Source organism: Sorghum bicolor, chromosome 4 (assembly GCF_000003195.3).
Source record: "Sorghum bicolor cultivar BTx623 chromosome 4, Sorghum_bicolor_NCBIv3, whole genome shotgun sequence".
NCBI lineage: Eukaryota > Viridiplantae > Streptophyta > Magnoliopsida > Poales > Poaceae > Sorghum > Sorghum bicolor.
The window spans coordinates 55,073,558-55,097,613 of record NC_012873.2 but is presented as its reverse complement, the minus strand read 5'-3'; the positions used below and the strand labels follow the sequence as shown (position 1 = coordinate 55,097,613).

The window sequence follows — 24,056 nt, the reverse complement described above, 5'->3', positions numbered from 1 at the left end:
GGACAGGACTTTTGGGATCCCTGATCGGCTGGCCCTTTTGGCTGTAGCTGCAACTGCAACAGAGACAACTGCTTGTGTGCCGGAGGAGCCCAGCCGATCAGCGATCTCAGTATATTTGCCCTGATCGGGGCCAATGTAACGCATACACACAGCTGAACAGTTTCTCCTACTACACAAATCTTGCAGCTGTGCAGCAATGGGTAGCGAGCAGGCCAAGAACACAAAGTGCTACACAGAACTGACAGCTTCCAGTATCCTTTGCAGCAGACAAACCGATAAATGTGAATTATTGATTTATTTCTATATACGGCATTTTATAGTCGCGCTCTAGTAACTCCATTATACCATATGGTGCGCCGAAAATACAGGGATAAGCTATTTCCATCATTACTATCTGAAGTCAAAAGGTTACCCGTTTTACCCTGCTGATATGCCAACATGTCAGCGATGCAGGAGACCTGATTAGCAGAAACAACAGTTCGACTACACTTCCATTCTTCAGGGTATGGGCTATGGATGCCGAGACTTGATCGACTGGGCATCAGGGGACGATGTTCATTCAGTATTTGCAACTTCTCAGAGTTCCCTTTGGGGTTGTGCTAATAGCACTCACTGAAGCAGAAAAAGAAGCCCCTTGGCTTGTCTTCCATCTTGCCCTTTGGCGTGTCGCCTAGGTCGCCCCGAGAAGCCATTGGCGAGCTCATCCCAGGAGATCCTGGAGAAAGGGTTGTGTTCTCCGAACTGAATGTGCGGTGAGGGGCCAAGGTTTCTTGTGGAGAAAGGGTGGATAGGTAATGTAGGAGCATTTGCACTATCTGTGTGAAGTTTGGTCTGTCGTTTGGGTCTTCCTTCCAGCAGGACGTTAGGATTTCTGACAACTCCTCAGGCAAGTTATCAGCACTTGGTCTGATATTCTGCAGAAAATAAGGCTTTCATCTAGTCAAATTCAAAACACATGTAGTGGTGTAAGAATAAAATAGAGTTCATGTGATGGAACATATTTGAAACACCATGCAAGATATGTGTGTATATATAAACATACCAAAGCAAACATAACCCAGGGATGCCCTTCAAGATAATTGGCTCATGATTAGAGTATCAGGTGTTACCTTGAAAGCAGCAGCGTACGCAGCTTGAAGATTAGACATTCCCTCAAAGGGCAGTTTATTGTGGAGGAGTTCCCACAGCACAATTGCAAAGCTGTAGATATCTACTTTGTGGTTGTAATGCTTCTTTTCTCCATGCCTCAATGTTACTGTGCTGTACAACTGTTGAGATATTCCAGGATATATTAATAATAATAACCAAGAAAATTAAGGATTCAGGCAAATATGAATGCAGTAGAAACCTCTGGAGCCATCCAACGATATGTTCCTGTCTCAGCAGTCATCATCTCTGTTAATGTCTCTTCTCTAGCTAAACCAAGATCAACAAGTTTTACTGTTCTCTGGTCTGCAGTCAGCAACAAATTCTCTGCACGGAGTGGAGGGAAAAAACACAGACTCAAGATCAACAGTCTGAATAAATATATGTCATGTATATCCTTAAAAGATGACATGAGGCAAAAAAATTGGCTCCCAAAATATGAATACAAACCAAGTTAGTTCCTGATAAACTAACTGCCCACAAGATGTCACAGTGCTTCAATAAACCAAATAATAAATAAAATGCATTGTTGGACTGAACATACATGATCTGAAATACGGATACTAGTAATCTCTATTGATGAACAGGACTGCATCCCACTGAAATTAACATCTTCAAACTATGCTTATGGCATGACTAAAAATCATTCAGGGCTACTTAATTTTCTTGATGCGTTTGGAACAGGAAATGACAGTAGGCTGGGAAAGTCATGCACTAGCAAAATGTCAGCTAAATGTTATGTTACTTGATAAATTATACAGTAGAATCATGATAAACACTGCAGCTTCACACTGTCAGATACCTGCAGCCCTACCTACAACTGTAAGAATAAGTCTGTCTAACAGATAACAGAACCATGATAATTTTAATGAATTAATATTAATTATCTATTATAGAACTACAGCATGCTACAATAAAGAATAGGCAAGGGACGAAAGGTTCTCAGATAACCATGGTATGTAATAGGTTGCCAAAAGTGAGTACAATGCCAACAGTTGGCAGTTAACATCTGAACTTCATCTTTGAAGAGAACAGTGGTAGCAGAAATAGAAATGAAGAATAATCACAATGTATATGTATAACATAAGACAGCACACATAACAGGAAACAAAACTTGATGTGAAACAATATATTAGAATATGCCACAAAATCAAAGGAGTCACTAATTTATTAGTCACCAAAACTGGGGACAAACAGTTTTTTTTTAGAAGAATTATGATAACATAACATTCTACAATCTCAATAACATGTAATGGAAAAATTTACCATACAATTAAACAAAACATACAAGGAAGCCAAATAGTCAATTATTATATATAGGATGTAATAGTGCAAGGAGAAGAAACTTCTCATCTGCAAGTTACAACAAGCACATTTCCATCCTGAGCTAGTCCAGATGAATCTCATTACAAGATTGATATTCAACTACAGAATTTACTAATCAACTGTTAAAAGGAAGTAGATATTGCAGGTTAATTATTTTTCCGAAGAAAGTAATAAATATATATACCAACATGGTAAACATGGAGAAAAGGAAAAGGTATATCCACAGTTTGCATACATCCACCTAGTAAGCAGTGAATAATATATAGAGCATGCAATGATCAGATTGTGAAATGAATAGTCTTACGAGGCTTAAGATCACGATGAATGATCCCATGTGCATGCAAGCATTCCATAGCTTGGGCAATGTCCAATGCAAACCCCACTGCTACACGAGGCTCAAGGCTCCTAGGTCGGAGACTGACCAAATACTTGCGCAATGAGCCCCCCACTAGTAGCTCTGTCACCACCACCATGACAGGTTCTAGGCAGGCCCCGATAAACTGTGAAACAAGCAGGCATAGTTTTCAATAAATGCATTAAAAACCTCCTCTTCTTCTTGGTCATCTCCTTGATGAAAGAATCGACATGACTCTGCAAAAGTAGACCTTGACGAGGTTCTTGTGCTGAACCCTTGACAGTATGGTCACCTCTCTCAAGAATCTCCCCTCCTTCTTGGTCATCTCCTCAGGGGTGTCCCCTTTGTGCACAATCTTGATAGCAACATTTTGGTTTTTATACCTGCCAACCCCAGCATCAAAAGTGATCGATTAGGAGAAAATTGATAAATTGAATCAGAAAATCGCAGATGATGGATCAAAAAGATGAGCCTTACTTCCCCTCATAGACCTTTGCATGTGCGCCCTCGCCGATGCGTGGCCCAACAAAGAGAAGCTTCGGATCGATAAGCCACTTGGGATCGATGGAGAGACTTTCCCCTCCATAGAACGCGGTACCAGATTCCATCCTTGATGGTGGCTATCTGTTTTGGGTCCTGTGGGGTCACACGGCCCCAAAATCAACTTTTAGAAAGTACTTGAGGTTTGTTAGAAAGGTATTTCAAAGAGAAGAGATAGAAAACCTTACGGAACATATATAGGTAAAAAGGCTGGGATTTTGTGAATCCGACAAATTTATTTACTTTTAGAAAGTATTCCAAAGTTGGTTAGCACGAGTAGACCACCTTACAAAAAAAAGTAGGGTGCCATCGTATTCTACGGATTACAGTTTTCCGAAAAATATTGGGCGGCAGTATAAGTAAACAGTGGGTACAAATGGTGGAATACCTCATTAGGAAAACAGTGGGTTCAATAGCGGGTAAACAGTGGGTACATATTTCTAGCATGTTTTCAATAATTTCAGAAAAATAGAAAAACAGAATTGTCGAATACACAGGATACTTTTAATTTATAGTTTTATACATATATTGTAGAAGTTAATTTTTTAGACAATGGAAAGATTTATTCCGGCTTCAATCATCCCCTGTCGAGGATGCATCAAACCACAAAAGTTACTAAAAAAGCCACCCACCACTACAGAGATAGGCATACGACCTAAAGGCTACATCTCCTCGACTCCTCCAAAAGATAAACCTATAAGAATAATAATACTTCAACATGCTCATCATGTAAAATTTTCATGTCTTTTTCATGATATCTCCTCCAAAAGAACAAATCTCACAATAAAATGGGTGAAAGCAAAACCTAAGCATGAGCCAAATCCAACATAGTTGAAGAACAACTCCAAATGTTGACTGAGCTCTGACCACCAAGCTGGTAAACCAACATCACACCTCCTCCACAAAGGGCACTATAAATCTAAAAGACAATGACTGCGATTGGAGACACCATATACTCGAACCTGGCAACAGCAAGTCCCCAGGGCGCAAGACAACCACTGTTGAACAATGCGGACATCACACCTCCATCACCTTATGAGGACCCTCCTAACGCTAGGTCTTCAAGGAGAGAAAGACTCTGAAGACACCGTCGCTGCACGACCGGATAAACCAGTACTATGCTTTCACTCAGATCCGCACAATAAGAATGAGTAAAGGCCTCAACGGCGCTTCCACTGAGGTTGGCACTGATCGGTGGGGTATACCCCACCAGCATCGTCCATGGAACCAACATTGCTATGTTGTTTGACCATCGTTGAAGCACCAAAGGTAGGTGCCCGCCACTGGAACTGGCCTGTAGCGCCACTATATCACAGATCCGGTCACAACCCCCAATGCTGACACCCAAGCAGAAGATCAAGGTTGCCTCCACCTGAGATCGTCACCAGTGGTGCGAAACAGGAAGCAGATAAGAGGCGAGTGGATACAGCGAAAAAGTGTGGCCATTTTTTTAGACGCCACCGAGGGCCGCCATATGCCAACCGGCAAGCAGGGTAAGGCACTGATCTAGATTTGTTGGTGCCAGCGGCAGAAGTCCCTCCTGTTGCTGTGTGTTTCTGCTTGTAGTGGGGGTGCTCATAATACATCGGTACATTTGGATACTTCCAAAACGTAGAATTCATCAATATATGGGGCTTTTCTAGGTTGAACCTTATTACTTATGTCGAAGTGATGGAATGTACATGAGGCCCAGGTATACCTTTATAGCAACGATGAAATACTATCCAAAAGTAGAATTTGTCGAACACACAATAGCTTTGTACACGTTAAGAAAACCTCACAGGAAATGGCTGCGTGCTAGAAGGTCCTGTGTATTTGGCAGCATCTACTCTGAAAACATTCACAAGTTTAGTAGAAAAGGCACAAACATAGAGCACATCATGGAAATGGATGCAACAGAATGATCGTGCTACTAAATTCCACATCAGGCTCACACACCATGATAGTTGAGAACTAGAATGCAGACCAGAGAAGTAAAAAAAATTAAGTACTAGAAGCCTAATAAATTCCATAAACACTGAAAATGCAGGAGTGCCTAAACTGAACCTGTGGGTGGCTCAAATGCAGTCCGGCACAAAACTACAGCAATTTAAAACTATAAGCCACTGTTTTTTTTTGTCATGTCAACCAACTATCACGGAAAAAAATTGCACGCGTCATCGCATCACGAGGAGATCATCCACACGATCTGATACTACTATTGACGGCGATAGGCACTAGTACACAGAGGTACTATACAGGCGGTTCGCAACCCCTTTCTACAGGCGGTTTGGCGAACCGCCTACGCTGGTGGCCTGTGAAAATAATTTTTTTCACAGGCGGGTAACTAAGAACCGCATGTAGAAATGCATTTCTACAGTGTAGAAATCTTTTTCTAGAAAATACGAAATCAGTTTTTAGAAATAGGAAAAAAAAGATTGTAACCCTAGGAAAAGCCCACTGGCTAATCGTCCGCCCGTCTCCATCGAAGTTGCAAGTCGCGCACTTTTTCGCGTAAATCGCGTGCTACGCGGTCGGTGGGATTCGCCTGTAGAAATCTTTTTCTAGAAAATACGAAATCAGTTATTAGAAATAGGAAAAAAAAATTGTAATCCTAGGAAAAGCCCATTGGCTAATCGCCCGCCCGTCTCCGTCGAAGTTGCCGTGCTACGCGGTCGGTGGGATTCGAACCTGAGACCTCGCCCTCGCGCTAACCTCCTTTAGCGCCCCACCTATTACTCATTTGTGTCTATATTAGAGTTTAGATCCCCACATATTATCCTAAATCGAGCATACATTGATTATTTGAGACCCTAAATGGATTCAAATGGAAAAGTTGTCAACTACAAAGTTTCATAACTTTTCAAGATCTAACACTTTTATATTGGTAGTTTTTCCATTCGAGATCATTTACAAAATTTGAATTTCAAATTTGAGAAATTCAAACGTAGTTTTCGACGACAACATGATTTCAGATGAAAAAATTATCAACTACAAAGTTTCATAACTTTTCGAGATCTACAACTTTCATTTTGATGGTTTTTTCAAACGAGGTCATTTGAAAAGTTCAAAAAAATCAATTTCAAATTATTTCTACAGGGTAGAAATATGATTTTTACAGGCGGTTCTGTAGAAATACATTATTTCGCCTGTGAAAATTTATTTTCACTGGTGGTTTTTGAGTTGGGCCCGCCGATTTCTTTTTACAGGCGTTCTTTAATTGAAACCGCCTGTAAAAATTAAATTCCACCGCCAGCGTAGAGCTTTTCTGTACTAGTGAGGCATGCTTGGCCCGCGCGATCCTTCCAAAAGAGCCACATTTTATGGGCGGCTTCTACAATAAGCACACAGCTTAATTTAGGAGCCATACTCAGTATACACTTAATACTTTCTTGCAAAAAGAAAATGAAAAATCGACGTTTGGGGCACAATACATGTATACTACACTTATAATTGGATCAGGTCAGATCCGAATACAAATAGCTTGGGTTTGGGTGCAGAACAGAAGATTAGGGGCGGGCATACCTGGTGGGTGCTTGTCACCAGCGAAGGTCCCAAAGATGGAGGCCTGGGCACCTAGCGTAGCGCGGCGGTGGCCGCCTAGTCTCCAGCCACAAATTAACAAAGTTGGCAGCGACGGTCACTCGCACGGAGCACTGACCATTTTCCTTCCCAGTCTCCAGCAGCTGCTCTACAGCAATCACCTCAATTAACTGTACTTGTACATATAGGGAAGAAAGTTTGGACACTGGCCTCATCTGTCCTAGAAATTAGAAAAGCTGGATTGCTGTTCAAGTCGAATCCCAGGGATCTAGTCCGAATTTGAACTGGATCCTAGGAACTCTGAAGCACATCTTTTCTTTCAAGCTGATTCAGAATTCCAGATTGAAAAATTTAAACAGTCCAGATGTTCGTTCGGTGGACCATATGCAAAATTTGCAGCATGTGAAACATTGAATTGAATTATATATGATGTGCTTCTATACAACGTATCGTCCCCTAGCTGATCTTTTCTTGTGAGGTCCAATATACGAAAAACGCAGCAAATGTGGAAAAGAATGGAATAGCCTGGCATACAGATATGGCCATATAGGGACGCAATCTAGACAAGACACTTCAGCTTGACGAAACTTTTAAACAGCTCTACCCGCAGTATTACTAGTGGGTATGAGACAATCAGCTCATCGCCGTTTGTACAAGCATAGTTTCAACTGGGGCCAATCGATGCTCTTTGCCACCTTACTTTTTTCCTGCTGGGGCATGGTAAGCCACTGAACTCAGCATGAAGGCCAAGTGATCTAGGTAGTTAAGGTAGCAACAAGTGAAACTAACCTTTTTCCTGAAGTAGAACAGAGTGAACATTTTATTTTTCACATCCTGCAGAAAATGATACCAACATCCAATTAGAAAGTATCATCAGAATCATCAATTATCAGGCAAATGAAGTGTAATCTTTTATCATCAATAAAAAATGTACTGAATATCAGAAATTATGAAGGTGCCAGAATGGAAGGGACTGAACAAACTTCTAGTCCATTACAGAGGTTCACATGTAAAACATTGAAATCGCAAATCAAAGCAGTTTCACAAACCAGCATTGCATACCAACTCCATAAACAGTAGTTAACAAACTGATTAGTTCTGTGTATTGCAAGGATGCCACGAGCAAAGCTCTCAGAGCCATAATCTAATACTCAATACATTGGAGCCACATCATGCCACCATATATTTAGCCATTTATTAGGTAAACCAGCTATTTTCAATTCTACAGGACATAATGTCTGTGATGACACAATGTAGTTGTGCCTGTCACATGGTATTTACTGCACCACACCCACTAGCTTGTGTCAGACACCACACAAACTATAACAAAAAATAAACCAGGAGACAACAATGAATGGAAAGGAATGGATCTTGCAAGGAAGATATGAAAATTTTCATATCGAATTGACGAAATTCACAGGCAAGCATTTGAGGTGCTCTTTTATCAGGCCACGAATGATTCTTATACAGGTAGTACTGTAGCAGGTGGAAATGTTGTAAGCAAGAGGCAAGCAGAGCGTGTTTGTCCTCTCAAGGAGGCTCTAGAGATTTATGTCAAATAAATTAAAACTTGCATGATTCCTGATCAGCCACCCTTCATATATAGGGTTGGACCATTAGGCCACTAAAACATATTCAAGCTTTACAACCAATCTCAACAAATGTAGTAAACCGAGGCTAACTAATCTCCTAACAATTAGTTAATTTCCAATCCAACTCTATCTCTAAGAGCAACTCCAAGAGCCTCTTTATACCCTTCGTAATGGATGAGAATAGAGATTTTAGTGAAAAAATACCCTCCAACAGCTTCTTTAATTAGATCTCCAAATATAGCTATCCTCTATTCAGAATTTCCCACGAGCTAAATATGGTGTGCGGGGCTCACTCTCTATAGAGCAAACAGGAAATAGAGAAGTTGTTGGAGGGTGGAAAGATATAGAGAGCGATTTTTATTCAAATGACTCTCCAAATGATGATTGAGTTTAAGAAAGACTCTTGGAGATGCTCTAAACACGCCTAATGCTTGCCGATGTGCTTCTTGCATTGCCAATATTGTGGGCCCAGGAAGGCATCCACAACAGGCCATATGGGCGATCTTACATTTACAATTCTGGAGACTGGAAAGCAGATTGATTGGGTCCATACAGAACCAATGTAGTTAGCACCACATGTTCCAGTACTTGCAGGCGCTTATTTTATACAACTACTTCGTAATAATAATTCAAATAAAGAACTCAGCTGAAAAAACATACAAAGCTTTGAAACAAGCGAAAAGACAAGCTGGATAATGGCTTTAGAAAACTTTTCAGGATCAGCACCTCCATTGTTCGGGTCGAGCCTACTTCGCACTTCAGCAATAACAAGCCAACCACTGCGTAAACAAATCTATAAGTAAAGAAAACAATAAGCAGCCCTTTGCAGTAAGAGTTGCAGCAGCTAAAGGTTAAGCAAACCTTGGCTTGAGAACCCTATTTGCTTCCTCTAAGTAACTTGGATAGTTAATTCCATCAAAGAAAGCCAAAATATTGCAACATCAATAGAGGATGGCTCCAATGGAGTCTGCAGAGATGCCAAAAAAAAAGAAGCAGCTTGGTCCAATTAATGATTTGCACACTGGTCAAAGATTCAGTGCCCATTTTATTCAGTTTGACACTTTGACTAATCCTAGGTTCATCCTGGAAAAAATGCAGAATATATAATGGAAGAACATGAGATCCCTTTGGACAGCCTTTTCCATTATCTTAGCTATGTTACCTTCGACTCATCCATCAAAACTAAATATTCAATTAAGCTAGCCTTAACCAAAAAATAAAAATAGAATATTAACATCAAAACATCAAGGGAATATAGTTCTAGAAATTCTTTATTCAAGTAAAAACATAATACAATGGTAGATAAACTGTTCAACTGCAACTCTGCAGGTTCCTAGAAAATAAGTAGAGCTGAAATGGTCTTGTACAAAAATATTGTCAAAATATGGACTATTCTTGTTCATGCAACAAACCCCTAAGATGTTGTTCTCAACCATTACCAATAATCATGCAAAAAACCTCAAGGGTGGCAAAGAACCACCATGAAAACTTTAAGCAAACTATCATAAAGGACAGATAATTAATAATGAAAAGCATAAGAAAGGTATTATGCAGTTTGCAGCCAGTGCTTACATGAGCCATATCACAAGCAATCACTGAAGGATCATCTGAAACAAGATCAATGGAGAAAACCTCGTTCTCCACATTTTTGCAACTGCTGCATTGCCTGGGAAATATGAACATATTCTCATAATTGTGCCAGGGAAATAAAAAGATGGAACAAGGAGGAAACTTGCAAGAAGCATCAGCTACAGGATAGTAAGATTAGTCTTACCACAGCCAAAATCAGCAACAGCCCATGATTCATTGTGACTCTTCAACCAATTGATTATTACATTCACTGGCTGCTCAGGCCAGTGTGACATCTGCTCTTGGTATCCTGTATGATACTAAAAGAGAGAAACGTGAATTCAAGCACGTAACCTCATGGTTAATTAGTTGCTTGAATGAGTCCTTTTTTGAATAATAATCACAGCAATAAATTTCTGAGACAGAAATATGAAATGTGCAAACCACATCCTACTAAAAAAATAAAGAATAGAACAAATACAATGTATCTGGTATACATGATGAAAAAAAAAATAACAACATGGCACTGCATTTGTGTTTTTTCAGAGATCAATTATGAACAACACATCCACACAAAGGCCAATCTTTTGTTAAGTAGAAACAATGCTTCAGCCCAACACACCGAATGACCAAAGATGTCACTTTACAAACTCTGGCCAATACTCAACATAGTCGGCTTATAATACTCTTCTTATTGGGGTAGACTCTTTTGAGCCATGGGAACTTATTTGGAGGACTTGGGCTCCTAGGAGGTGCCAATTCTTCGTTTGGTTGTTTCCAGATAGGTGCTGGACAACCGATTGGTTGGCCCACTGGGGTTTGCCTCACCCCGAGCGTTGTCCTCTGTATGAGCAAGAGCCTGAGACAATCCATAAATATCCTATCAGGTTGCTTCTTCTCCAGGTAAGTGTGATCACTCCTATTCTGTCGTTATGGTTTGCTGGATTTCACCTATCCTGGTAGACAAGGAGTTCTATGGCTGGTGGTTGACGAGTGTTGCCTTGGTGTCCAGGGACATAAAAGGAGGTCTCAACACTTTGCTAACCTTGGGGGCATGGACTTTGTGGAAGCATGACAGCGACTGTGTGTTCAACAGACTATCCCTAGCATTCAGCTTATTCTTAATAGATTTTGGAGGAGGCACACCTCTCAGGCACTACCACACTAGAGATTAGCCATTTGGAGGCTGATGCCAGATAATTGACTGGCCCATTTAGTGTTTGGCTGGGTCGTTTGTTTATTCTTTCAAAGGCACATATTGTATTGTTTCCCTAGCTGAGGGGTGGTATGTGTGTCTGTGTGGGGTGTGAGTGCGTTGTATACTATTTTTCTTCTTAATGCAATGATACACAACTCCTGCATATTCGAGAAAAAAAATGTGATGGCAGGATGGAATCTTTCTTTTAGTATTAGCAGATACTGGTATTAAAGCAGGAAAGAATAAAATAATAACATACCACATCAAAAAGATTAGGGTCATTTTTGAAGTAGTCAAACGCATCCTCTCCACTGAGAAAGATAAAGAATATATATGTGTGTGAAAATGTGAATGAAACATAAAAAAGTGGATTCCAAGGTCTAACAGACCTTTTAGTAATTCAGTACAGTATGCTTTATAATAATATTGATAAGGCAACCAGCATATAAAGTCTTATGGGGAAATTGTTAGCATTAGCAAATCACAGAAAGTAGGAGGTAATGATACACCATATCACTATCATGAACTATCAGTATTTGTAGAGAGAATAGGAGCTAACGAGACAACCATGTATGTATAGTCTAACGAATTAACAATGGTCATATGCAATCACAGAAAGTATAGCATCCAGTCCGGTCAACAGAAAAACAAACCAAAAAGAAGTGTGATGTGTAGAATGCGAACCTGCAAGTGTATAGCTTCTCGTTTAACATTCTGAAATGGCCACCAGATAACCTTGCACGCATCTAAGATGTCACCAATCAACAAACAGATTAGTTAGTTCAAAGAAAACAATGAAAGTATGAAACAGGGATAAACCCCATAATGAAACCATATAGATGCAAGTGAGGTTTAAGTGTTTAACAACTCCTGCCATCAAGAATTCACAGTTTGCTAAATTTATCAAGTAGAACCAAATGAACACCAACTGAGAATTTTTTGTGCGAAATGCAGCAATGTACAGAGCATGGGGGCTTTCTTTCATTTAGCTTTGTTTTCTTTTTCTCTGCAGCTTGTTATAATCAGAGATGCAAAAGGACTACCAGCACAATATCACAGAACTGGCCGTCATATACTATATAAAAACACTAATACATTAATCATCACATAAAACACACTTGTTAACACTGACGTCACATACATAGATTCTAAGGAGCCGAGCTACTGATATTGTTTGCAACCCAAACCCGCTACTGCACCACTGAACAGTCCCTCCAACCCAGACATCCGGGTCAGATAGATTACCTTCTCGAGTAGGCTCGAGGTGTTGCCTCTCTTCGGCATGGCGGCGGCCTGGCCAGCGACGTCCTTGCGCCGCCGCTTGACTGGTGGGGACGCCGGCGTTGCGGGCGCAGCCGCTGGAGGAAGCCCCTTCTGGGAGGAAATCCTTTTGCGATTCCGGACGCCTCCTCGCCGGCGCGCCGTCCGACTCTTGCGGTGGATCCATGGGAGCGGGTCAGCGGGAGGTGGCTGCGCCGAGCCGCGAGGGCTTCGGAGTCGGAGTTCCGAGCTCCACGTTTTCGGTGGGGCTGAAATTTTTTCGAGGGGATTTCGGCGGGGCTGATGCTGCTGATGATACTGGGCCGGATCACCTTTGGGCCTGTCAGCTGTTCTATTTTGCAGCTGCTTGGGCTGCAAATAGCACATGCGATCGGGGCCTTTGGGCCTAATGCCGTTCCATTGGTGGGCCGTTTAAATGTACCTTTATTAATTTTTGCAAAAAAAAACTCTAACCAGTATGATTGTATGAATATTCACACCAACAAATGATATGTTGCTCAAAAAAAATCAGCAAATGATATTCACATTGCATCGGGCCTAGCCGTGCGCTTTCATCGCTGCTGTCCACGACGGCGACCTGGAGGCGTGGTCAATTGCTTAGGGCCTGTTTAGATTGGGGATGAAAATTTTTTGGGTGTCACATCGGATGTGTCGGAAGGATGTCGGGAGGAGTTTTTAGAAACTAATAAAAAAACAAATTACATAGCTCGTCAGGAAACTGCAAGACAAATTTATTAAGCATAATTAATCTGTCATTAGCATATGTGGGTTACTGTAGCACTTAAGGCTAATCATGGAGTAACTAGGCTTAAAAGATTCGTCTCGTGATTCTCAACTAAACTGTGTAATTAGTTTATTTTTTTATCTACGTTTAATGTTACATGCATGTGTCCAAAGATTCGATGGGATGGATGAAAAATTTTTTGGCGGGGAACTAAACAGGGCCTTAGCCCAAGCATCCCAGCAGCTCGCCGTGCCCTTGCACGCCAAGAAAAGGCTCTTGACACTGACACGCATCGTCCAGTCACGCCAAATAATAAATGAGGCCTCGTTTAATTACACCAAAAGTTTAAAAAATCTTCAAAATTTCTTATTATATCGATGTGATATATATAGAGTATTAAATATAGATAAAAAATAATTAATTATATTACTTGCCTATAATTTATGAGACATTTTTTAAAATTTAATTACGTATAATTAGATAATAATAATTATTAAATATAAATGAAAATGCTATGGTGAAAAAAAAAGGTCGGCGTGAGCCTCTTCTCTCCTCACCGTCTCGGCGACAAACTACCAACCGATACAGGTGACAAAAAAAATCAAGGGGCCCACTCACCAGTGGGTCGTAGGCAACGCACGCGGTCCAGCGGGCGAGGAGATCCTGACTTGCGCCCAAAGAAGATGCAGGATCCTGGAATTACCGGAAGTTTTCTATTCCACGACCTTATCCACATACATGTACCATCACTGACACCGAGCCCCACATGCGGGTCCCGCCAAGACAAGCGGGCTGAATAGGACCCCCAGCAGATTCGAAATTCACGGGCAGGCCCCTGGACCCCGGGAAAGCGAGCGGTGGTTCCGTCACTGACGTGCGGGGCCCTGCGCAAGCCGCACCGCCTAGAGAGCTAGAGGGTATCTCTTCGCGTGGAAGCAAACGAGGCGTGATAAAGAGGGGCTCCGGTGTCCCGGCGTTGCCCGCATCGACACTCGACACGCACCGCCCCCGCCACCACCACAAGCTGCGGCTCACGGCTACGCAGCCCGCTCTCCCGCGACTCCCCCGTCCCCTCCTCCTCCTCTCCTTCCTACTAGCACCTAGAGTTTCGCCCGAATCGATCGCCGACTGACTCCGCTAGGGTTCGGCCCGATCGCCACTTCGTCCTCCCGGCTCCCGCGGGGACCCGTCGCCGCGATGTCTGACCGGAGCTCGTCGGCTGGGCCGACGTTTTTCCCCTTTGGCCCGCAGGCCGAGGCGTGGGACGTCACCTTCAAGGTGAGGCATCCGACCGACCGAAAAAACTTGTGTTTCGTACTTTGTTCCTCTGTGATATGTGGACGGTATTCGGTAGTGGCGCGAGGTGCGGGAAACCGCCTTAGTTGTAGTTTGTAGGGTTTGATCGATTTGGGGAGGCCGGGGGGTTGGGGTTTCTGTGTTGAATCGTCAATCAGTCGTAGGAGTAGTGCGGATTCAGGGTTTGATCGACGGGAAGAGGGGTTGTCAGTACTCTTGGTGTGGTTATAGGGTGGTTCTAGGGTTTTACGACTTGGGTTTTGGATTTGTTTGTTTGTGTAGGTTCTTCTCTTCTCGGGGAGTAAATTTAGGAGGGACCATGATGAACACGTATTTTGGTCTGTGGTGGTGTGAAATCATGATGGATATCGGATCTTTTTCTGTCGCATTATTATATTATATAGTAAAAAAATCGTGAGGATGCACCTATATCTATTTATTTTTAACCCTTATTAGGGTATTCTCGGTACGAAGTGATCTTTGAATCACACTATCAGACTGTTGTAGATGAGATCCCTTCTTTTGGGCTTTTAAAATAGCAAGAAAAAGAAATCTTTTGGGCAAGTTAAAGCCGTGTATTATTCAGAACGAGATCTGTTTATCCTTTCTGATAAGATTGATGTTCTGGTCCAGAACATGGTTGTGTAGATCTTCTAATTTATAGTGTGTTTGCAGTAATGTTTGTGTAGTTTCTCTGTGTGCATTTTCATGAGAAATGAAGGGGATCCTAAGGTTTGTTATTACCAACAAGTAACATTTGTAGCACTTGCTTCTATCCTTCCGTTTGAGCATAGATTTCGGTCATGTAATTGTTTCATCAAAATAATAAGGTTGAATAGCATTGCACACTACTTCCCAGCCCTATGCATGCTAGTTGAACACTGTTGGTCAATATATTTGCTGGTGCCCGTGTGATTGTGTTGACTATTGTGCCTCATATGTCATATTAAGTTTTAATATCCTTCATTAGACAAATTTATTTCATTTGTATGATTCCATCATTTAATGGCTTGTTTGGAACTTTGGATGCACATGTATTTACCTCAATACACATATGTTGGAGTGGATTGGGGTGGAACTTAATTTCCAATACACATAGATTGAGTGCATCCAAACAAGGCCTAAGCTCGCTAGACAGTCCTTCCTTTGCATACCCCTCTATGGTCAAGCCTACAGCCCTACAGTTTTACTCCTTCTGTCCCAACTTATAAGGTGTTTTGTCTTTTCTGGATACATTGTTTTTACTATGATATATCTAGACATATTATATATCTAAGTATACATAACAAAAGCATAAATCTAGAAAAGCTAAGACATCTTATAATTTGGAATGGAGGGTGTATATGTTTATCTAGATTGTTCTTACGTATTGTTCTTTTTATGTTTTTCAAAACATGGTCGGTTAGAGTTTTTTTGTTCCTACATGTACCCTGACTTATAATTTGTAGAACTTGCTTCTTTTCTTCTGTTTATATGAGGTTTCGGTCATGTAATTGTTTCAAAATAATAAGGTTGAATAACATTTCACACTACTTCCCAGCCCTACACATGTTTGTTAAACACTGTTGGTCGATAAATTTGCTGGTGTCCGTGTGATTGTGTTGACTACCGTGCATCATACGTTATAGTAAGTTGCCCTTCAGTTAGATGAATTTGTTTCATTTGTATGATTCCACCATTTAAGGGCTTGTTTGGAACTTTGGATTCACATGTGTGTTGGAGAAATTAAACTAAGGGGCTGTTTGGATACCAGAATCAGATCAGTTTCTCTAGAATTGGTTGAAACACAGAAGGGTATGGAAAGGAAGGACAGTTTAGTGAAAAGCAAAACGTCTGGATACATTGTTTCTGGTGCATAGCAAAAGCTATGTATCTAGAAAAGCCAAGACGTCTTATAATTTCAAATAGAGGGAGTGTATGTTTACCTAGGCTGTTCTTAACTGTTGTTCTTTTTATTAGTTTCAAAACATCTGATTAGAGCTTTGTTCCTACACAGGTTTGTCCTAACTAATTTCTGTTCCCACTAACAGCTTAGCCTACCATGGCTTGCTTGGGACTAAAAAAGACTTTGTTGGTGCTAGAGAGCATAGGTCTCAGGAGTTCAAATTAACAAGCTTTTGTGTCCACAACTTATCTATGATTTATGTTCTGTCTTAGGCTAATTCTCATAGCACTGTTTTGATGTTATCTTCTGTTATTATTATTATTATTACTAATTTATTATTACTACTACTACTAATGTTTGCAAAATGATTCATCTTTTTATTAAGTCCTGTGATATATGAGTCTCTTTCGATTGCAACTTATCAGATATTTTCCTTTTTGATATTTAATCAGGTCAAATATGGTGATACTCTCAAAAGGTTTTATGGTTGTGCCAATGGGAATCATTTTGACATGAATTTGTCTGCTCTGCGGGCAAAGATAGCTACTGCCTTTAAGTTTGGTTCTGATGCTGACTTCATTCTGACTTACACTGATGAGGATGGGGATATTGTCATGCTAGATGATGATGATGACTTGCGTGATGCAGCTCTGCGTCAGAAATTAAACCCTCTGAGGATTACTGTTCAACTGAAGAAAAATCAACCAACTGATAAAAAAGATGTCTCTGCACCTGTGAAACCCATTACTCAGGATTCACTATCCCAGATAATGTCAGCTATTGAATTTTTGAAGCCTGTCCAGGAAGATAGTCTTGCTCATATAAAATCAGCTATTGGTGAAGCAATCAAGTCTGTCCCAGAGCCAATACCTGATGCCCTTGCAAAACTTTCTCATGAAATACTTGATGCAGCACCACCACCATTAGCTGAGTTGATGAAACCTTTTGCACAATTGATGGCACCAAACAATAATGGCAATGGGCCATCTGATGTGCATGCTGAGGGGTCATCTACCTCTTCCAGTGGTGTGACACAGACACCGGCGCCGGCACCGGCACCGGTGCCGGCCGAAGCTAAAAATGAGCCCAAAGTTACGCCAAGTTTGGGTCTTAGGGCTGTGTTCAAGGAGGCTGCTTCTCCTGTTCCTAATGCTGGAGCTTCTCAAGTTCAACAGCCATCAATGTACCCATCTGTTGAGGAGTTGCTGTTCCCCCGTAATTCAGTAGACAAACCTGTCTGCAAAGGGAAGACTGATGCTCAAAGTAAGGGAAAATCTGTTATGTCCTCACTTACCCAACCTGCCCCTTACTCTCTACCTACTCATGCCCCACCTCCGCCGCCTCCATGCATTTCAGAATGGTCCCGACCACGAAGAAGTTTACAACACCCATGGCAATATGAAGACAATGCAAAAGCCACTAGTGATTCTAGATGGCGCATTCCAATGTACAAAATGCCCTATGCACCACCTCCTCCAGCAGTGCCACCTCCAGGCTATGGACCTTCTCCACATTTTCCTTATCCAGGCCGCCTCTTGTCTTCGGGACATCCATACGGAGATCTTGCTGGTAACATGGAAAACTCAGCACAACGTAGTCTGCATAGATGGATTCAGTGTGATGGTTGTGGAGTGCAACCAATTGTTGGTCCGCGTTATAAATCTAATGTGTAAGGCCCTGAATAGGTTTCTACTTCAATATGTTTTTGGTTGTATTTGATGATGTTAGCTCTGACATCTTATTTGCCCTACAGGAAGGAAGACTATGATTTATGTGATTCCTGTTTCCAACGCATGGGAAATGAAATGGAGTACACCAAAATAGACAAACCTATTTCACCCCACAAGTTTCTCAGAGATCCTCATGCGGTGGGTACCTCTATCTCGTTCTTCATGGAGTACACTTTTTGTATGAAAGTTCCTCATCAGAATAACTGATTGGATTTTTTTTTTCCTTCAAAGACCCGAAAGGTGCACCACACACGGGTTCTAATGAAGTCAAAACGGGAGAAACTTGAAAGTCGCTTCATTTTGGATGTAACTGTCCTTGATGGGACACTGATGACACCTTCTACCTCGTTCACTAAGATTTGGCGCATGCATAACAATGGGTCTGTTGTGTGGCCACTTGGCACACAGCTTATCTGGGTTGGTGGAGATCAGTTTGCATTGCAGTCATCTGTTCCGTTAGAGGTACCTGCTTGCTGTTTTGATTGCAAATTAGGCTGCAGATTGTAGAAATGGAAGAAATTCTTAGTTGGAGGGTTTTTTTTTTGTTGGTTATGCAGATTCCTGTGGATGGCTTTCCTGTGGACAAAGAGATTGATGTTGCTGTTGATTTTGTGGCACCTAGAAGGCCAGGGAGATACATATCATACTGGAGGTTGGCTTCACCTTCTGGTCAGAAATTTGGTCAGCGAGTTTGGGTTCATATCCAGGTTGTTACCCCACTGCTATCCAAAATATGGTTGTTTACTCTCTGATAATTTTCTTATGTCGCCTGATGTTCTGAACTGCAACTGTATCTGTAGGTGGAAGACCCTTCTTTTGTTAATGACAATAACAGGAGTGCTGCTATTAATCTGAACCTGCCTCCAGAGAGCAATAGTGCAAACACAACCAATTTAATTGATGTGAACATTGAGCCTGTTGACTCAGCCCTTACTGCCAAACGCACAAAAGAGTTCCATTTCTGTTCAACTGATGTTTCTGGGCCCAAGAAATCTCTGCCTGCCACGTTGGTTGCTACCTCTTCGTCTGCAGCAGCTCCTGCAAACCCAACCGGTGATGTTCCCATGTCCAGTGCACCTGCTGCTGCTTTTGTGCCCTCTGTTAATGTGCCTATGCCTGAAGTTGTAACTCATACACCATCACCTGCTATGCCCGTGCTGCCTACAACTATACCTATGTCAGCTCCAGTATCTGCGCCTGCAATTGCCCCTGTGTCTGCATCTGGGGCTGTGCCTGCGCCTCCACCTGTTAGTGCCGTGGTTCCTGAGCTGTCCGACCTAGATGTTCACAATGAGGAGAAGTTGCTGAGGGAGCTGGAGGAAATGGGCTTTAGGCAGATCGATCTCAACAAAGAAATCCTTAGGCAGAACAATTACAACCTGGAGCAGTCTGTTGATGACCTATGTGGCGTCAATGAATGGGATCCACTCCTTGCAGAGTTGGAAGAGATGGTAAGACATATGCCTCTGCCTTATTCTGTATAGTTCCAGCAACTTGCTACAAGCTTCATGATTTGTTGTCCTATGTCCTAGGGATTTGATGACACAGAGGTGAACAAGGAGCTGCTTGCGAAGAACGGAGGAAGCATCAAGCGAGCTGTGATGGACCTGATTGCCAGGGAGAAAAAGGACAAGTGAAGATCGTGTGCCAGTGTGCGCTGTGTGCACATAGCTATCTAGACCTAGTATATATGGGTAAATAATGAGACGGCTGTGCCATTGTGGTGCAGCCCTAGTGCGTCTCAGAGCTTGCTTATGGTGAACTGTTCGTGCTTGCGTGTGGTGTCGATGAACTCTAGTATGTGCGCGTGTGCCTCAGCATTTCTTTATGTGTCTGTCGTGCGTGCGGTGTCGATGAACTCTAGTATGTGCGCTCGTGCGCCTCAGTAGTAAACCTTGGCATGCCCCAGGTATACTGCTTCTGCTTGTATGATATGATGCGTGGACCAATGTTTGATGCTTGTGCTCTCGCCCTTATAATGTATTCCCTTCATTCCAAATTACAACCGTTCCAAATTATAGGATATTCTAAGAGTTTTGAAGAGTCAAAGATATTAAATAAATATCATATGAAAATATAATTAATGAGAAATTTAATGATACTTAGTTGACATCATAAATGTTATTATTATATAAATTTAGTGAAACTTTAGAAATTTGGTTAAACTTTGTTTCGACTCTTTGAGATTGAATGTCTTATAATAGGGATGAAGAGAGTATTATCGCTTGACCTGCTGCTTGTTTTTTCTGCTCCTGGTAAATCGTTTCTGTGGAGCAGTTATAATAGTGATACAGCTACACGTACGTAATCACGGATAAACTGTGCAGCCACGAAAGAACAAATATTCATAATTCGTAGAAGTGGCACAACAGTACTATAATTCACAAGATCCCGTTTAAACCGATAAAGTAGTTACAATTCCAAGAGAGAAATATAAGCAATCAAATTTGAAAAGCAATCACCTAAACCGATAAAAGTAGTTACAATTTCGAGAGAAATATAAGGAATGAAATTTGAAAAAACAATCAAATGAGAATGAGGTCTGATTGTTTGGGTCAGGTCGGCCGGCGGTGGTGCCAGCTCACCTTCAGAACTGCTGCTGCAGGAACTCGTCCTCCTCGTCCACCTTGTCCTGCCCGACAACCTTCACCGCCCAGGTGCTCAGCGAAGATACGCTCCGCGTCAGCCACTCCCTGGGCGTGGACACCCTAGGGCTCTCCGCCACGGCGGCCGCGCTCGCGCGCCGCTGCTCCTCCTCGGCGACGGCCTCGGCCCACCGCCTCGCCATGTACTCGTTCACTGCGACGACGCCGTCGGCGACCACCTCGGGGGGCGGCACGGCGAGCGGATTCTGGTCCAGGCGGAGTCTCTCCAGCTTGCCGAGCCGGCCGAAGCAGTCCGGCAGCGCACGGATCTGGTTGTTGCTCAGGTCCAGCTCGCGCAGGCCCGCTAGGTCGCCGAACGACGGCGGCAGGTCCCGCATGTCGCTGAAGTTGCTGCTCAGGTCCAGCGTCTCCAGCGCGGACAGCTGGCCGATGGCGGCCGGTAGGCCGTGGAGCTCGTTGAAGTGCGCGTCCAGGAGGCGCAGCGATCGCATCTCGCAGACCGACGACGGCAGGGAGCGCAGCTTGTTGAGGTGCACGCGCAGCGTCTGCAGGTGCACCAGCTCGTGCCCGATGCCTGTCGGGAGGTACGCCAGGGCGTTGTAGCTCGCGTCCAGCTCCATCAGCGATCTGAAGCTCCGAGTCTATCACAACACAAGCGTTTCTTGCTGGAACAAGAAATGACAATGGTTGGTTGGCTGTTTATTACCTGCATTTCGAGATGGTGTCAGGCAGAACCCTCAGCCTGTTGCCAGAGACATCGAGGATCTTGAGATTGGAGAGAAGGCCAATGGAGTCCGGGAGAGAAACCAAGTCGTTGGAAGCGAGACGGAGTTCTTCCAGGTGTTCGAGCCCACCAATAGCATCGGGAACCTCCTGCGAATTCAAGGAACAACACTGATGAAGACGCGAAATATAAGGGATTCGTGCGTAAACTGCAACATGTGTGTTGTTTAGATAGATCCGTTTGAACGCGAGAATTTTACAGAAGCCGTACGAAATTTCATGCGAGTCGGGTTAGGAATTTCATAAAATCAGTTTAATTCCACAGAAAAATTAATTTCGCGCAATGTGCAAGAGATAATGCATTTCTATCACTACAATATTGCACTGTCTCCATTCGACCAATGTCAATAATTCATTCAGAAAATTTGTGAGCGTCAATGCACGGTGTAGTCATACGGCGTGAATGCTTAGGTACGAGTCCCTGACCTTGAGCCGGTTGCGGGAGACGTCGAGCGCGAGGAGGCCGCGGATCCGGCCGACGGGCTCCGGCAGTAGGTGCAGCTGCCGGTCGGCGAGGTTCACCCTCTCCACCACCTTCCCTTCCTCCGCGTCCTTGAGCACCCGCACCACCTCCTCGTCGACCGCCCCGGACCGCTCTTCCCATTTGGCATCACCGCCGCCGGCCTCCTTGATGTCCCTCCCGTGCATCGCCATCCGGTACACGTGCTCCAGCTTCTCCTCCGCGGCCCGCAGCAGGGCTTCGTACGCCTCGTGTTCCTTGTCCAGCCGCACCACCTCCCGGCTCGCGGCCACCTTCTCCTCGTCGAGCTCCTTCGCCTTCTCCTCCTCGTCGGCGTCCGCCTTGTCCCCGGCGTCGGCGAGGAGGAGGAGCTCGCGGGCGGCGTCGACTTGCTCGTGGTCGGGCCGGGGCCCCAGGAGGTCGATCGCGTCGCGCGCCGAGGCGACGTCGGCGACGGCGCGGGTCATGGCGGAGAGCACGGACGGGTGGCGCAGGCCCGGCATGCGCCCCACCAGGTCGATCTCCGCGGCGCCCAACGGCCTGCGCGGGGACGGCTGCTCGAGGTCCCGCTCGGGCGCGGACCGCGGCGTCCTCACCGCGGGCAGCGAGGGGAGGCGGGAGAGCACGTAGTTGAGGATCGGGTGTGACTGCGGCGTCGGATCCATGGCGGCGGCGGTGGTGAGCCGGCGACAACGACGACGGCGATCGTTCTCGTTCGTTCCCGTTGGCGGGATCGGTGACGCGCGAACGGAACGGAGGGAGACGAGAAGAAGAGGGAGTCTCGGAGGATTCGGTATCGGGACGACGGGACCGGGAAACGGGGAAATTTTATCCGAGGTTTGGAGTGAACGCCCGCGTGTTCCGGACTCGAGGATTGGCAGCTACGATGGGCCGTATGGTCCATTTGCACGACCCGGCAACGGCCAGCGGCGCACCGAGACGAAAGCCCAGTTCAGCCCAGTAAGAAGAAGGAAGTAGATTATGATTTGACTTGCCTTTTATTTGCACTCATCAGTTGAGGGCTTCGGCTTCCGCAACAGCCGCTCCAGGTCCCTTTCCCCTCCTCCAAACTGAAACGAAGTTGCGGTTGCAGCTGCGGCGGCCGCAAACTGAGAGCAGAGATGCTGCAGTTCCCGGCGCTGATGCGGCAGTGGCCGTCGCCGCCGCTGATCCCGGCGTCCACGCTGCTCCCCGTGCCAGCCACTTCACAGGAGGACGAGCTTCTCCTCGCCATGGCCGAGTCCGACCTCGAGGATAAGGTGCTGTGGTTCTCTCTATTCCCTTGCCCCTTCTCCTACGCTCCCGATGCCGACGGGGGTGACTGACGCTTCCATTTGCTTCTCCCTTTGCTCGGTGCTCAGCTGAATGAGATCCGGAAGACCAACAGCCACCTGGTTATCATCGGGAAGCCCACGGGCGACACCAAGGAGGAGTACGACGCTGAGGTGGAGGACGACGATGCAGACAACGTCGAGGAGTCTGACGGCGACGACTTCGACCAGGAGACCGGTTGACCCAGGCGGCTTCCCCCGTGCTTCGCTGGCTTCCTGGAGCGTCGCCATCTCCGCTGCCCAGTCTGTATTTCGCAATCCCCGAGTCGCTCCTGCTATCTGGATGTATTGTGTAACCCTATTCTGCTGCTGTCTGTTCTCAGGATCTGAGCACTTGTCATGTGGACCTTGTGTATGAAATTACTAGATGATTAATCGGGTCCAATTTAAATGCTATACTAGTTTGCTCTATCTGTGCCAGATACTGCTACTTCTTGCCATTTTATTGTTTGTGCCAAGACCAATAGGTCCTTGTCAAGTTTCTTATATTGTTCTATTTCTTTTCTGGTCGAAACTTCCTATATGAAAATTTGGAAGCACAAGATTTTGGTTTGCTGAACAGAAAAGAGACATCAAGGAGCAAAAATGGAGCTATTAGACTATCTCCAACAATCCTCACCCAAAATACAAGACCCATTTGTCCTTTGGGTAGCGCTACAGGTAAAAGGTTCCATACCTATTTTTAGTCTTCTCCAACAACAAGACCTAAAAG

General features: G+C 44.0%; 4 protein-coding genes across 4 annotated transcripts; 2 read left to right on the top strand and 2 right to left on the bottom strand.

The window, feature by feature from the left end:
• On the bottom strand, nt 235-11,522 carry LOC8070591 (serine/threonine-protein kinase HT1). Its single transcript, XM_002452332.2, has 13 exons — nt 11,508-11,522; nt 10,256-10,370; nt 10,054-10,147; nt 9,343-9,448; nt 9,208-9,260; nt 6,872-7,723; nt 5,067-5,197; nt 3,305-3,463; nt 3,078-3,210; nt 2,777-2,972; nt 1,349-1,473; nt 1,110-1,268; nt 235-914 (listed from the first exon to the last, which is right to left on the bottom strand). The coding sequence occupies exons 8-13, from the start codon at nt 3,433-3,435 to the stop codon at nt 600-602; spliced, it is 1,059 nt and encodes a 352-aa protein (XP_002452377.1). The 5' UTR covers nt 3,436-3,463; nt 5,067-5,197; nt 6,872-7,723; nt 9,208-9,260; nt 9,343-9,448; nt 10,054-10,147; nt 10,256-10,370; nt 11,508-11,522; the 3' UTR covers nt 235-599.
• On the top strand, nt 14,231-20,163 carry LOC8070589 (protein NBR1 homolog). The gene is made up of 7 exons (XM_002454062.2): nt 14,231-14,531; nt 16,887-18,103; nt 18,188-18,302; nt 18,396-18,626; nt 18,722-18,871; nt 18,965-19,615; nt 19,697-20,163. The coding sequence occupies exons 1-7, from the start codon at nt 14,451-14,453 to the stop codon at nt 19,799-19,801; spliced, it is 2,550 nt and encodes an 849-aa protein (XP_002454107.1). The 5' UTR covers nt 14,231-14,450; the 3' UTR covers nt 19,802-20,163.
• On the bottom strand, nt 20,500-22,825 carry LOC8056465 (plant intracellular Ras-group-related LRR protein 2). Its single transcript, XM_002452329.2, has 3 exons — nt 21,980-22,825; nt 21,477-21,643; nt 20,500-21,397 (listed from the first exon to the last, which is right to left on the bottom strand). Exons 1-3 carry the CDS (start codon nt 22,676-22,678, stop codon nt 20,752-20,754), a joined length of 1,512 nt encoding a protein of 503 aa, XP_002452374.1. The 5' UTR covers nt 22,679-22,825; the 3' UTR covers nt 20,500-20,751.
• LOC8070588 lies at nt 23,012-23,825 on the top strand. The gene is made up of 2 exons (XM_002454061.2): nt 23,012-23,272; nt 23,375-23,825. The coding sequence occupies exons 1-2, from the start codon at nt 23,135-23,137 to the stop codon at nt 23,525-23,527; spliced, it is 291 nt and encodes a 96-aa protein (XP_002454106.1). The 5' UTR covers nt 23,012-23,134; the 3' UTR covers nt 23,528-23,825.

What these genes read in the sequence shown, in the direction of transcription:
- LOC8070591 (XM_002452332.2), bottom strand. Translation starts at nt 3,435, where the DNA reads ATGGAATCTGGTACCGCGTTCTATGGAGGGGAAAGTCTCTCCATCGAT. An exon ending in GCAAAGGTCTATGAGGGGAA is followed by an intron (nt 3,211 to 3,304) that starts GTAAGGCTCATC and finishes TGGGGTTGGCAG; the next exon opens with GTATAAAAACCAAAATGTTG. An exon ending in ATCGTTGGATGGCTCCAGAG is followed by an intron (nt 1,269 to 1,348) that starts GTTTCTACTGCA and finishes ATATCTCAACAG; the next exon opens with TTGTACAGCACAGTAACATT.
- LOC8070589 (XM_002454062.2), top strand. Translation starts at nt 14,451, where the DNA reads ATGTCTGACCGGAGCTCGTCGGCTGGGCCGACGTTTTTCCCCTTTGGC. An exon ending in CGTGGGACGTCACCTTCAAG is followed by an intron (nt 14,532 to 16,886) that starts GTGAGGCATCCG and finishes ATATTTAATCAG; the next exon opens with GTCAAATATGGTGATACTCT. An exon ending in AGTCATCTGTTCCGTTAGAG is followed by an intron (nt 18,627 to 18,721) that starts GTACCTGCTTGC and finishes TTGGTTATGCAG; the next exon opens with ATTCCTGTGGATGGCTTTCC.
- LOC8056465 (XM_002452329.2), bottom strand. Translation starts at nt 22,678, where the DNA reads ATGGATCCGACGCCGCAGTCACACCCGATCCTCAACTACGTGCTCTCC. An exon ending in TCTCCCGCAACCGGCTCAAG is followed by an intron (nt 21,644 to 21,979) that starts GTCAGGGACTCG and finishes TTGAATTCGCAG; the next exon opens with GAGGTTCCCGATGCTATTGG. An exon ending in GACACCATCTCGAAATGCAG is followed by an intron (nt 21,398 to 21,476) that starts GTAATAAACAGC and finishes TCGGAGCTTCAG; the next exon opens with ATCGCTGATGGAGCTGGACG.
- LOC8070588 (XM_002454061.2), top strand. Translation starts at nt 23,135, where the DNA reads ATGCTGCAGTTCCCGGCGCTGATGCGGCAGTGGCCGTCGCCGCCGCTG. An exon ending in AGTCCGACCTCGAGGATAAG is followed by an intron (nt 23,273 to 23,374) that starts GTGCTGTGGTTC and finishes CTCGGTGCTCAG; the next exon opens with CTGAATGAGATCCGGAAGAC.